General features: G+C 37.1%; 1 protein-coding gene across 1 annotated transcript in view; it reads right to left on the bottom strand.

The window, feature by feature from the left end:
- Positions 1-13,243, bottom strand: part of gucy1b1 (guanylate cyclase 1 soluble subunit beta 1) — a 33,970-nt gene extending 20,727 nt beyond the window's left edge. Inside the window, exons 1-6 of the mRNA XM_049472252.1 lie at positions 13,132-13,243; positions 11,638-11,711; positions 4,139-4,239; positions 3,860-3,978; positions 3,515-3,712; positions 598-828 (exon numbers count right to left, since the gene is read on the bottom strand). Coding sequence (XP_049328209.1) covers positions 598-828; positions 3,515-3,712; positions 3,860-3,978; positions 4,139-4,239; positions 11,638-11,711; positions 13,132-13,134 — 726 coding nt within the window. The 5' untranslated portion in view covers positions 13,135-13,243. The remainder of the gene's footprint in view (positions 1-597; positions 829-3,514; positions 3,713-3,859; positions 3,979-4,138; positions 4,240-11,637; positions 11,712-13,131) is intronic.
- Between the last annotated feature and the right edge of the window lie 1,502 nt (positions 13,244-14,745).

The following is a 14,745-nucleotide window of genomic DNA, read 5'->3' as shown; positions in this document are numbered from 1 at the left end:
ATTATATCTGTATGCTTTCTCAGATTCTCAGACGTTATATAAGACATTCGTTAAATATTTCGGACAGTGACAGTTTTGCAATTTCATATGATGCCAGACCATCTTTATTATCATTTATCATCGTCTTTATCAAAGCCCAACGTTATGCTAATGAGGTCCTGCACCCAGTGGCCCAAACCTTCTCTAAATGCACTTCAGGACAATGCTCATCCACATGCTGCTGCTGTCTCAAAAGCTTGCCTTGAAGACACTGGAGATACTTTACCATGGCCAGCCAGCTGCCGGCATCACCAGATCTATCCCTGATTAAAAATGTGTGGGACGCTATTGGACGCTCTATCAATACTTAAAAATCTCCTACTGCAAAATCTGCAAGAGCTGTGTGAGAATATTGGCGATGTATGGGATGGATTATCACAGGACTCCATTAGGAACCTCTACAACTCTACAATGCTTAGACGTCTAGCATGTTGCAGTGTTACACATGCGTTATACATTCGCTACACAAATACTGTATGTGTAACTTCATAAATATGACAAAGTTTAATCATTTATTGTTCCTGGGAAATTTTACTGTATCCTCCTCATGATCCTCACCTGTGGGAGGACTCTGAAGATGGCGTTTCCACACTGGGTGAGCATGAGGTCCTTGTCGAACATGAGGTGGAAAGGGAAGGCCTTGCAGAAGGTGTATGGGCTGATCCGGGTCTCCTGAGTGCCGTTCTCCTCAAAGCCGTCCAGATCCTCGTAGAACGCCTCCTCCTCCGAGTCCTTCTCCTCAATCAGGAACTTAATGTGGTCACACTCCTCGCTCTTCTGCTGAATGACCTATAATAGAGGGGGAGGGGGAGAAGACGAGGGTCTCGTTTAAAGGGCTGTTCAGAGCTTTCAGCAGCAGATCAGTGAAAATCAATATACTATCTTCACTGATCTGCAGGAAGCTGAACTACCTTCACCTCTGCACAGTGTGTGGTATCACTCTGCCCATTGGGCTCCAGTCTGAAAGTGGAATAGCACTACATGGTGTGGAGTTATGAGGATGATAAAGTAGTAACATAGTTCCTGCTAGTGCTGTAGAACAGCAGTACAACCCTAGAAGAACCTCCTAGCCAACATTAGCCAGTTAGCATAACAAGCTAACACACTGATTGTAGCCCACCTGTGTGGAGCCTCACACTGTTCTACCTGAAGAAACATAAGAAAACAAAACTCCTGGAGCTTCTGCTGCTGCTCCTTGCAGTATGAGTAACTATAGCCCTGTTTAAATATAATAAATACTGTAGCTTGAAGTATAATATTAATGCACACTAAACTTAATGTTTTTGTTAACTGGAGAACCATGGGAATTGTGATAAACTGATAAACAGCTGCATTAATACTGTAATGCCTCTAATGGCTTCAATAATATAAAATAATATAAATAACTTGTGTCTTACTTCTGTTACCTCTTTTGAATACTTACATTTTGAGTATTTTATGTTTGTTAATATTGTTAATGTAACTATTTAAAACACACAAAAGGCTTGAAACACAGAAAAAAGGGCGTGTACTAATTATCTTATCCATGTGTCTCTTTTGGGTGTAATGTGAAATAAATGAATCAGTGCATCACTTGCCATTTCCTTTAAGAGCATTTGTATTTTTTACCCACATGTAATCTACTGTGGATTTCTTTATCTCCATGTGACTTTATTGTAGCACTGCTTAAATGCTGTGTGATGAGTTGTGGTGTACTAATGAATTAAACAATACCTGGAGCTAATGTGCTGGGCCCTGGTTTCAAATTAAAAGCCCTGACATTTCACCACATTCTGAAGCAGCAGCGTCTGACACCTTCAATTTTTTACTGCACTTTTTTAAACTAATATTTTTCTTTATTGTGGTTATTTATTCCCCAATAAACCTTAGTTGTTTGATTAATTAATTAATCATAAAAAGTACTAATTAGATTAACCCAAATATTATTACTACTATTTTTATTATACATATTCTTATATATATTATGCCTGTAAGACATACCTCGTCATGCATACCTGATCCAGTATGAAAGTTATGATATTAATACATACTCTTGTTCTCCCTCTTTCTCTCTCTCTCTCTCTCTCTCTCTCTCTCTCTCTCTCTCTCTCTCTCTGTCTCTCTCTTCTCCCCCCTCTCTCTGTCTATGTCCCTTTCTGTCTCTCCATCTCTCTCTCCATCTCTCGCTTCCTCCACTCAGTCTCTCTCTCTCTCTCTCTCTCTCTCTCTCTCTTTCTAATGGTGTGCCGGTGGTCTGGCTGTGATCTGCAGATTTGCTGAGATTTAGTTCTCTAGGAACCGAATCGGTTCTGCGTACGTCACACCGCCATGTCTCTGCCCTGCTGTCGTCATGACAACAACCGACCGGCCAGCTTTTATCCAGAAATCAGGTGTTACATTCAGTGAGTCTGTCAGTTCTGCTTGCCCATTTCCCGCCAGAGAGAGAGAGACGGAGAGATAGAGAGAGAAAGAGAGATAGGGAGAGAGAGTGAGAGACGGAGAGATAGAGAGAGAAAGAGAGATGGGGAGAGAGAGTGAGAGACGGCGAGAGAGAGGGAGAGAGAGAGAGAGAGAGAGAGAGACGGGGAGTGAGATGGGGAGAGACTGGAAGAGAGAGAGACGGGGAGAGAGAGAGAGACTGGGAGAGAGAGAGACAGAGAGAAAAAAAGCTGGGGTGAGAGAGAGAGAGAGAAACAGAGCCGGGGTGAGAGAGAGGGAGAGAGAGAGAGAGACTGGGGAGAAAGCAACAAATCTGTTGTGGTTTTCACATTGAGTTCTCAGACGTTCAGAAGGTTTTTTTAAGTAATTTAGTGTTTGCATTATTTTTACATTATGTAATTAATAGATGGGATGCACAGAATATTTGGCAACTGAGATATTTGTCCTAAAAGTGTTTTAATTAGAATTTAGTTAGAATTAATCCTAGAAAATAGACCCACACTCCCTCAACATGCAGCCAACAAACAGCATGTTTAAGTTCATTTTTACACTCATAAACTTTACATAAACTTTACATAAACTTAACGAAACCTTTATAATCACACATAATCAGTGCTAACTCAACTTTAGAACGTTTTGGTTTAAAAAGAGACTGGCTGCGTTTCTCTGTGTTAATTTTTCTCACATGTTCCTCGAGTAACACTGCGGAGGAATATCTTATGCCTAAAACTGAAGTGCTTAGATGTATTATTTAAACAGCACTACTGAGGTAAATTTATGATTAAAATTGCGCTGCTGAGTTAAATTTACTGTGGGTCATTTGTCCACACAAGTGTCTAATAAATTAAATTACAATAATATTTTTTTGCTATAGCTTTTCAAGGAAGCAGGTCACCTGAGTACTAGCCACTTTTTTTTATCTCTAAATCAGTAAATCCCAGAGATCATATTAAGATCCTTAGATCCTCTAGTTTCAACCTTAGATCCCAATTCCAGGATTGGGCTGGACTAAAACTGATTGGTCCATCTCTAGTATTTCTACAGTTTAACGACTCGCCTTCATTTCGATCTCGGTTCCGTGGATCTGCTGGGCGACAGTTTTAATGATGCCGATGACTATGTCCTGCAGACCCTCTCTCTCGGAGTAATAGTGCAGGATGAGGTTGTTCCCTTTCTCAGCGTCGGTGCAGCGGAACGAGGGAGCCCTCATGCCCGGGTAGATGGTGCCCAGGTGATCATGCAGGGCATCCAGATTCTAAAAAAAAAAAAAAAACACAATCAGCAGGAGAGTCAGGAGCTCAAATATCAGATTCTTATCATTTTATCAGCCTGAAATAATCTAAAAAATTATCTCACTAAATCCTGTGAGGATCTGAAAACCCTGTATTTAGTAGTTGTTTACCTGTAAGAATTCCCGAACGTTGGAGCCCAGAACTCGCAGGATGGTGTCGTAGCCGGACTCCTGACAGAACTCAAAGAACATCTTTCCAAACATCTGCAGAATATCGCCAGCATCCATTTCTGTTCAACATAATAAAAACACACAGTCGCCCTTTAAAACAGGATCTCCATTATAAACGTTTATTAATAGTTAATAATCACCTAATAACCAGTTACAGCACACAATTACAATCAATAAAATCTATACTGTTAAAAACCTAATTGGCTGTAACAGACTTACTGAGCACTTTACTGGCGGCCGAAACGAGGTCGTACGTTTTTCCATCCTCATAGATGATTCTGACCAGGAACTGTCCTTCAACATCCACCTGCGCCTCACGCCTGCAGGAAGAGTTAACACAAGACGTACATATCACTAAATATTATGATATGATACAATTCAATACACACAAATACACTTTCAAGCATTCAGTAGAAACAGAAAAAACCTGTAAAGTTTTGTCTATTTTGTTATTAACAGTAACTTACCAAGACTCTGATTTTGTATTAAATAATAAAACTGAAAAGTTCAGAATATTTTGTACATGCATTTAAATTGCAACTATATAAAAATACCCAAAAAAAGCTTTACATTAAATAACTAAACAAACACATTCAAGACTGAATATTATTTCTATATCATTTTAATATATCGTTTTAAAAATTATAATTATATGATTGAGTACGATACTATATGGCAAGAATTATATGCAGATTATGATTATGATCCTTTAACAAAGTGATATTTTGCAATCGGTTAAATCAAATTTAAAGAAACCTATTGTAGTATAAAAACTATCACTACTATCATGTTAATAAAATCTGAGTAAAGTTTACTTTATTTTTATCCAATCAGAACAGTGAGATCTGAAGAAGGCATACAGCTCTACTCTCTATTAGGGCTGGAACTAATGATTATTTTTGTAGTTGACTAATCTGATGATTATTTTTTCAGTTAGTTGATTAGTTAACAATTATTTCTGCCATGTTCTCCATATTTAAAACAATAGAAACAGCTGAACATGAGACTGAAATGCATTTAAATGGCTGGATGTTGTTTAAATGTTGAAAGTATTCATTAGATATAGATTAAAATATCTATACTTATAGATAATTAGTGAGTAAATATGTAATCTGTTGAGTTTGGGCACTTTTGAATACACAGACTAAGTTGAGTATAACTTTTTTACATTACATTGTATTATATTTGGCAGACGCTTTTGTTCAAAGAGACTTACAAATAATAATGTACATTTAGAAATAGAAGTTCAAGATAAAAATATTTAAGACAGGCCCTAAAGGAGGCTAAAGGAAAATAGTGGGATAGAGGAGGAAAGGAGGGGAATAAGGAAATGAGGTTAGAAATAGTAGAACTTGTGTGACCGAGTCTATTACCCATCGTTGTCCACAGCACTTTGTGTAAAGCAGTACTGTTACAAGTTAACCATTAATCAACAATTAAATTTTATAGCTGACAAATTTAAATAATCAATACTGTTGATTATATTGACTATTCGTTGCAGCCCTAGTATCTACAAACGGCGAGTGAACCACTTCTGACACCAATCTTTACATGTAAACTAATAACTAAAAATCACTATTCAAAAATTGAATATAGTGATACTTTGATATTATCAATGTATCGATACTCTCTTACACCCCTATTGAACACCTCTTCAGTACATGCTGCAGTTTCAGGAACTCATTAAAAAGAGTCCAGAGTGAGAAACGCTGTATAAAATCAGCTTTTTGTGAACACATGGGTTTTGGATCTTAATGAGCTCTATTGGAGCGAGCCGCTGCTCCAAGTTGAGAAAACAGCATTGATTTGCAGCTCTGACCCAAAATGATGAATGAGTGGCTTAGCTAAACACGTAAAGCAAGGTTAAAACAGCACCGGGGGAACCGCTCGGCCTCGGCCCGGACAAAAATAGAACCGGGATCATATCATTAATCAGGTCCGGAGCAGCCGGAGCTCGGAGATAAGCCAGCGCTCAAATAAACGCTGAGCTTCACTCCACAACCACGCTGATCCACAGACAATACACACCGACACCGCGCCAAAACTCAAGGGACAGCAGCGTGCACTCTGATCATGAAGTGTTACCTCAGGGAAAACACCTACAGTGTAAACACAGAATCCAAGAAAATAGTACACCCCTCACATTCCATCAAAGATTTGAATGTGACAAAACTACAGAAATGAAACTTAAAAATTATGAATTTCTTTGATATTACCAAATTAAAAACCTCTGGAATATAATCAAGAGGAAGATGGATGATCACAAGCCATCAAACCAAACTGAACTGCTTGAATTTTTGCACCAGGAGTAAAGGCATAAAGTTACCCAAAAGCAGTGTGTAAGACTGGTGGAGGAGAACACGCCAAGATGCATTAAAAACTGGGTTATTCCACTAAATATTGATTTCTAAACTTAACACTTTATAAATATGAACTTGTTTTCTTTGCATTATTTGAGCCATTTCTCATTTTTTGCAAATAAATGCTCTAAATTAAGATATTTTTATTTGGAATCTGGAAGAAATGTTGTCTTATTTATAGAATAAAACAATAATGTTCATTTTACTCAAACATAAACCTATAAATAACACAATCAGAGAAACTGATTCAGAAACTGAAGTGGTCTCTTAATGTGTTTCCAGAGCTGTAATTTAGAGTAGTCAGTGTACACATAGTATAGCAGTATAGGCTTGTTTGGCTCAGATAAGATCCAGCATATGACAAGTGTCCCTCGTCTACACTCAAGCATGGTGGCGGTAGTATCATGGTCTGGGGCTGCATAAGTGCTTAAGCCACTGGGAAGCTAAATTTCAACATGAGAGCTGCTTTACTGAGGAAGCTGAAGGTAAAGATGATGAACTCACCATGTACTCACCTAGCAACCATGTAGCAACATCTTAGCAGCCACTCTAAATAACCAGCTGCAGAAGCCACATAGTAATCACTTAGCAACAGCATAGCAACCACCTTGGGTTCCAGAGACAACCACCTGGCAACACCAAAGCAACCAGCTAGCAACCACCTTGGGTTCCAGAGACAACCACCTGGCAACACCAAAGCAACCAGCTAGCAACTCCTTAGTGACACCATAGAAACCACCTGGCAGCTATAGCTGCCAAAACATTCAGTATTTCCTTCAGGCGAGCTTCGGTTACAGTGCATTACCGGCTGATAACAGCACTCATATAACGCCTCTCAGTCGATCACATTGCAGAGTCGGAACTAACTGTGGTAAATTAACACTGTAATTTATAAAACTGAATAAATCATTTCTTCTTCTTCTTCTTCTTCTACTGTTGTAATGTGGTGTAAAGAGCAGCTGTAGGTTGCGAGGTTTGGCGTCTGTGCAGTGAGTGTGGAGCGTGTTTACAGTGCAACAGCTGTGGCCCTGAAATCCGGGGACCCGAGGGGTCAAATACACTTCAGCTGTGTGTGTGTGTTTAAGTAATAGTTTGTGTGTGTCTGTGGCCATGTATTTATTTCTTTGTGGGGACTGATGGCTTTTGGCAAAAAACTTGGCGATATATGTACCACAGTACAGCAGGTCCAGCAGATTCAGAGTTAAAAACAAAGTTAACTTTTTATCCAATCAGAACAGCAAAATGTTGCCTAAAACTGAACTAATTAAATATTTGTCAGAAAAAAAAACTAATAGCGAATATTGAACAAGCCTGTATAGAGATTTTAATTAATTTTGCCCCTTTTTTCATCATTGCATAAATAAATAAATAACAAAATGAACAAAGCACCAATTTATTACATTTTTATCATTTTCAGCCTAATAACTTCACTTAAGGGTGTTTCATATCATATCGTATGCAATTCTTTGCAATAATGCTAGAAGTTTGTCGCATTATTTTTGTTATATTTATTATGTTATATTATACATTACTTTTAATTTATTGCATTTATTTTGTTACAGTATGATCATTTTATACAAAATCAGGGTCTTGGTAAGTTACTATTAAAGATAAAGACGAACATTTTATATATATTTTTGTTTTTTTTCTATCCATACTATGTATGGATTTTGTTATATTCTTAAAATTAATTTTTACAAATTGAGTGTTTTTTCACATTTCCAAGAATATCATTACCACAAAAAAAATCCAGAAATACTGTGATTTTATTTTATGCAAATTTTAGTGAAAAAAGGAATTAAAGTATATTTTGCATATAATCAGAACAGTAGGATCTAACGACAGTGGCAGTACAAAGATGTGAAAAACAGGGTCATAAACCATAGACAATAACTCAAAAATAAAGTACAAAATGGCAAAAAACAGTAAACAAATAAAATGGGTCAAATACAAAATATAAACAGAACCATAACACTTTATATGCTGCTGTACTACAGGAGCAACACTTCACCACAGCCAGGTATTTAAACACTGTTCAACAGCTGAGCTTAATTACAACTCAGGTGAGACTGATCTACCAGTCAAGTGTTAATTGGCTGGCTGAGTGGCATCACTGACTAGTGCATCTTGGGAGTTGGAGTTCATTAAGGTAAAAAAAAAAAGGGTGCTATCTGTAGTTTAAACCAAACACTAAATCAACCCCTGTCTGACACCAATCTTTACATGTAAATGGTTAGATAATAACCTGCACTGTGATTTTAAGATTCAATACAGTGTTGTAAAACACAATATCACAATACTTTGTGTAGTATTTTGATAGCTACCCAAATCCTTAATACTGTAAGAGAATCCGACAAATACTGGAATACAAACACTTGTGTATGAGTGTGTGTGTATAATCTGTTTGGTGGCTGGACTTGATGAACTAGAGATAAAGCTGCGTCTGAAAACTATTTTAGGGACACACATGATGACACTGAACATCTGTCCACGGCCCAAGGTCTCGATCTTTCTCAGGAGAACTCTATTTCACTCAGAGTGAAGACAGATATGGGAATTGGGACGCTGTCTGCATTATTAATGGACTGTACTTGTTTTTAGTTTGTTGGAGGACCTGAAACTATGCATAAAACAGGGCTGAAAGTAAGTGAACGTAAAATTGTCCTGAATCTTAGAGGACAAACCCCTGAATAAATCCCATTATTTCTGCTGCAGTGACAGCTTCTATTGCAGTAGCAGCTGCTGAAACATTGCTGTGAGGAGGATTGATTTGATTGCATTCAGCCCTCAGTAAGAGTGGAAGCATCAGTGAGGTGTGGTACTGATGCTGGATAATTAGTTCTGACTAGGGCTGTATGATATATCGTTTAAGCATAGTCATCGTCAGTCCAGCTAGATAGATAAGATATTTTTTCAATTACGAGACATTTTTAGTTACAAAACATTTTCTCAATTACGAAAATAACAGAAAAAAAGAAAATGTCTCTTAATGGAGAAAATTTCTCGTAATTGAGAAAATGTCTCGTAATTGAAAAAAGTCTCCTAATGGAGAAAATGTCTCGTAATCGAGAAAATGTCTCGTAAATGAGAAAATGTCTCGTAACCGAGAAAATCAAAGTCAAAGTCAAAGTGGTTTTTATTGTCATTTCAGCTATATACAGAGTACACAGTGAAACAAAACAACGTTCCTCCAGGGACCATGGTGCACATAAACACAGTGTAGACAGAACAATAGTGCAACAGTACAAAAGTGCAGTGCAGGTTTTTAGTGCTTTCCATTTTCTGGGGTAAGTGGGGTAAGAGTGTGTGTGCATGTACAGAAAAACCATCAGTTCAGTCTCTGCAGTTGAGGAGTCTGATGGCTTGGGGGTAGAAGCTGTTGCAGAATCTGGTCGTGCTGGACCGGATGCTGCGGCCGGAGGAAGCAGACCGGACCGGATGCTGCTTCCGGAGGAAACAGAGACGCTACGCTGCTGGGCTTTCTTGGCTGTAGAGCTGGTGTTCAGGGTCCAGGTGAGGTTATCTGCTAAGTGGACACCAAGGAACTTGGTGCTCTTAACAATCTCCACAGAGGACCCGTCGATGTTGAGTGGAGAGTGGGTGTGTTGTGCTCTCCTGAAGTCAACAACCATTTCCTTTGTCTTGTCCACATTGAGGTGAAGGTTGTTGACTGTACACCAGTCTGTCAGCCGCTGCACCTCCTCTCTGTATGCTGACTCGTCGCCTTTGGTGATGAGACCCAGCACGGTTGTATCATCGGCGAACTTGATAAAGCTGTTAGAACTGTGTTTAATTAAGTGTCCTTCTCCAGGTGGGTGAGGGAGAGATGAAGGGTGGTGGTGATGGCATCGTCCGTGGAGCGATTGGGACGATACGCAAACTGCAGGGGGTCCAGTGAAGAGGGCAGTTGTGTCTTGATGTTCCTCATGACTAGCCTCTCGAAGCACTTCATGATGATGGGTGTAAGTGCAACGGGACGGTAGTCATTGAGGCAGGACACTGTGGACTTCTTCGGCACGGGAACGATGGTGGTAGACTTGAGGCACGTTGGGACAGTGGCGCTGCAAAATGCAAAATGTGGCGCTGCAAAATGTCTCGTAACCGAGAAAATGTCTCGTAATCGAGAAAATGTCTCCTAATCGAGAAAATGTCTCGTAATCGAGAAAATGTCTCGTAATCGAGAAAATGTCTAGTAAATGAGAAAATGTCTCGTAACCGAGAAAATGTCTCCTAATCGAGAAAATGTCTCGTAATTGAGAAAATGTCTCAAAACCGAGAAAATGTCAATTACGAGAAATGCAATTTTTTACATGATATTCCATAATAAGGTATTTACCTACTTCTGAGAAATTACAACATGATATTGTTTACATAAAAATGAGATATTTTACCACAGGATGGTAATTTCATAATTAGTACTTGTCATTTCTTCAACTATTTTTTGACATAAATAAGCAATAATTCCATGCAGCAGAAGAATGATCTCACTCTGTTTAGCAGTAAAACACCTCTGTAGAACTGCAGTTTCTGTAAATATGACAGGACCGGCTCTAGGGGGGGCTAAGTGGGGCACTGCCCCCTTCCAAGTTTTTGTCTTTGCCCACCTGCCCCCCCAAGTGCAATGCAAGCATTTTTTTTTAATGATCACTAAATCAATCATAAAAATGCATTTTAATCTGTAGTGTGCAGATATTTCCTTGCTTATTTCGAATGGGCTCATATAATAGTCATATAAATATCATATAAATAATCAGACTTCGAGCTCTTCAGGTTCTGTCTATGTGAAAATGAGAGGCAGATATATTGTATATATTTACATAATGAATAAGGAAACACTACTTCCAGTTTAGCAGATTCCACATGGAAATATTCGCTTAACTGTGGTGATTCTTTGCTTACTGTTACTTGTTTCTAATATTTTTGTTGTTTAACTTATTTTATTAACTTATTGTATAAGTTTAGAAGTTAGCAGTTAAGTACAGTAGACATGAAAATAATGTTTTTCCATCTTTTCAGCTTTTTCTTCTTCAGTATAGAAATGAGGTTCCTACTGTAAAAACAATGTGTAAAAGGGACATTTCTGCAAAAAAAAAAAACAATTAGTGAGAATAAAAATTGTCTTTTTTTAATTGTGTTTGAAACACCATCTGTTTTCTGTATATTTCCGATAAAATCCAAATCATACTCATATTCTCAGGTACTTTTGTCAGCTTTGATTTAAAGCTTTTCATGAGACCTGCCCACCCATCTCACTTAAAAATCTTAAAAAGAAAATGACATTGAAGGTGAAGAGGTGTGTCCAAACTTTTGACTGGTACTGTAAGCTATATGTTATTAATAATATTTTGTAATACTCACTTGATATCTTCCCACACCTCTGGGCCATAGTTTCTCAGCACCAGGAGCTCTAGAGCGTGGTTGACGAAGCCGTACTGCAGATAAAGACAGATAAACAGATATTAATATTAATATCAGCGATAAGACTTGCGGTTATTCCACATCGTATCGTACACAATAATAATGCTGCACCAGCAGCAGTGGGAGGTGGAGTCTGACTTCACATGTATCGGAGGAGGTATGTGCTAGTCTTCACCCTCCTGGTCTTGTGGCATCGATAGTGATGGGGCACAACTGGCTTAGCTACATTAGGAGAAAATATGGGAAATTTTCAGTTCAGCCAAATGTGGTATGATGCCCATTCTTGGAGCAGAACTTACTGACCACTGTGGCAGAGCCCATGCCCACAGGTGCTGCCAATCAACCACCAGTTCCAAAAGCTCAAAACAAGTGTAAAAAGCAACAGCAGAGAATAGTTGGCAAATTTTTAATGTGTGCAACCATTATACTTAGTTCTGCTGCTCAAACAAATAGCAAAAAACATTCTTACAACAGATATACCAAATCTACAAAACACACATTTCCTTACTTTCTGTGCTGTTTATTCTAGACTTTTTCAATTCAGTATTTTGTTATATCACCGCGATATAATTATTGCAAAATATTTTAAAATATTGTGATATAGAACCATTTTGCCCAGCCATAGTTTTGTATTTAATACCTGTATTTATTTTCCAGTGTTTTACAAATATATAAACACAACACAATATACTATATACAGCTCTGGAAAAAAATCAAGAGACCACTTCAGTTTCTAAATCAGTTTCTCTGATTTTGCTTTTGATCATCTGTCTGACTCTTTATATTTCAGAGGTTTTCAATTTGGTAAAATCAAAGAAACTCATAATTTTTGTCGTCTCTTATTTTTTTTCCAGAGCTGTATAAACACTACACCATATACAATATATACAGCATTAAACACACACAGGCTAAACTCCGAGGGCCTGTATGAATATTGTTATTATGTAAAATAATAATACTATTTTGTCATATCGCCATTAATATCGTTAACGCCAAAAAAAGTGAAATATCGTGTTATTATTATAGGACCATATCGCCCAGCCCTAGTTTTGTATTTAATACTTGTATTTACTATCCCGTGTTATATAAATACATAAACACTACACAATATACAAGATATACAGCATTACACATCATTATACAGCATTAAACAGCACACAGGCTAAACTCTGTACTCTTTTCCCCCTGAATAAGAATAGAACAGTTAGTATGAATCCAGTAAAACTGTATTAATGCAGTAAATCTGAGCGCCTGTATGAATATTGTTGTTGTTATTATTATTAATAATAATATCCGCCTCCTGCACAGCGCGCGAGCTGAATAACCCGCTGCAGGCCCCGCCCCTCAACCCGACACTCTATATACCATACACCGTCCCTTTTACCGTGTTAATATGGTGTAAAATCCGCTGTAAACACGGTAAAAAAAAATTACCATTTTGCTTTATATTCCGCTCTAAGGAGAAACGCGACCCCGGGCTCCAGCGGCGCTCTCAGCTCTCAACCTGGCAACCCACCATTCTCCTCGCGCTCGCTGCCGCCTGACCGACGCGCCCTGCAGCCAATCAGCGCTCCGGACCCACAACCTGGGGGCGGGACCTGAGCCGCAAACAGCAAATCCCAGCGTTCAGCCGCCGCGTTCAACTGCACGAGCGTGCAAAACGCATCCAATGAGGTGCTGTGGAAATGCCGCTGCGCATGCGCACTAACAGAGACAGCACTGAACAGCACACAGGCTTTACTGCTGGGTATAAAATATTTGATATTTTATCAGTATTTTACACCTTTAATTACGTTAAAAGCATGATTAGGATATTATTAACTTATTAACATCTATCTATTGTTTTTTTTTTTATATTTTGTTAATATTCCCCCTGAATATTAAAATGTTTATTTAAAATCTAAAGAGAATAGCACTATCCTCATACATTCATACAAAACACAGGAAAAACAGTTATTTATCTGTATTGACAAAATGATGACAAAATGACAAAAATAAGCCACTAATTCAGCGTATTTTGCCTAAATCCTGAATTAATAGAAGTTAGAGATAACTATAAATAATCAGTCAAAATATTGAGAAAATAATTCATTATTATGATAAATTTACTCAGTTTCTATATATTTTATTCACAATTCAGAGAAAATAACTTTTTATAACTAATTATTATAACTAATTATTATGGCATGTTCGCCCAATTTCTATATATTTTTATTCAAAATATTGAGAAATTAACCATACCATAATTGTTATGGTATATGTACTCAATTTCTATATATTTCCATTCACAATCTAGAAAAAATAACTCACTAGTATGGTATATTTACTCAATATTAATATATTTTTAGTAAATGTTATGAAAATAACTTATTGTGGTATGTTTACTGAATTGTTATGTATTTCCATGCAAACTTGAGAAAATAACTTATTATTGTGGTATATTTACTCTTTATTGTTATATGTTCACTCACAGTGCAGAGGAAATAACTTATTATGGGAAGTTTAAATAATTTATATATTTATTCAGAATCTGGAGAAAATAACTCATTATTATGGTTTATTTACTCAGTAGAGATATATTTTTAGTAAATGTTTAGTAAATGAATCATGGTATATTTACTCATTTACTCAAAAAGGTTTTATGGTAGATTTATGTACTTTATATAATTTTTCATTCAGAAAATAACTCTATTATTGTATATTTACCACATTTTTAAATATTTTGAAAAATAACCCTCATGTTGTTTTATTTAAATAACTTTTATCTATTCTCTGTCAAAATTTCAAGAAAATAACTCATTATTGTGGCATATTTACTAAATAAATGTATATTTTCTGTCGGTTCTGAAATAATAACTCATTATTATAGTATATTTACTCAATTATTACATATTTTCAATCAAAATCTCAAGAAAATGAGTAATTTGTGAAAATAAGGCATTATTTCACATATTCTGTCTAATTTCTGAATGAATAAATAATTTCTGGACACTGTATTTGATAAATAATAACGCAGGCGATAAACGCTCTGCTCTGGTGAAGAAGCTG

This window comes from Astyanax mexicanus, chromosome 25 (genome assembly GCF_023375975.1).
Source record: "Astyanax mexicanus isolate ESR-SI-001 chromosome 25, AstMex3_surface, whole genome shotgun sequence".
In the NCBI taxonomy this organism is placed as follows: domain Eukaryota; kingdom Metazoa; phylum Chordata; class Actinopteri; order Characiformes; family Acestrorhamphidae; genus Astyanax; species Astyanax mexicanus.
This window is presented reverse-complemented; position numbering and strand designations above follow the sequence as displayed.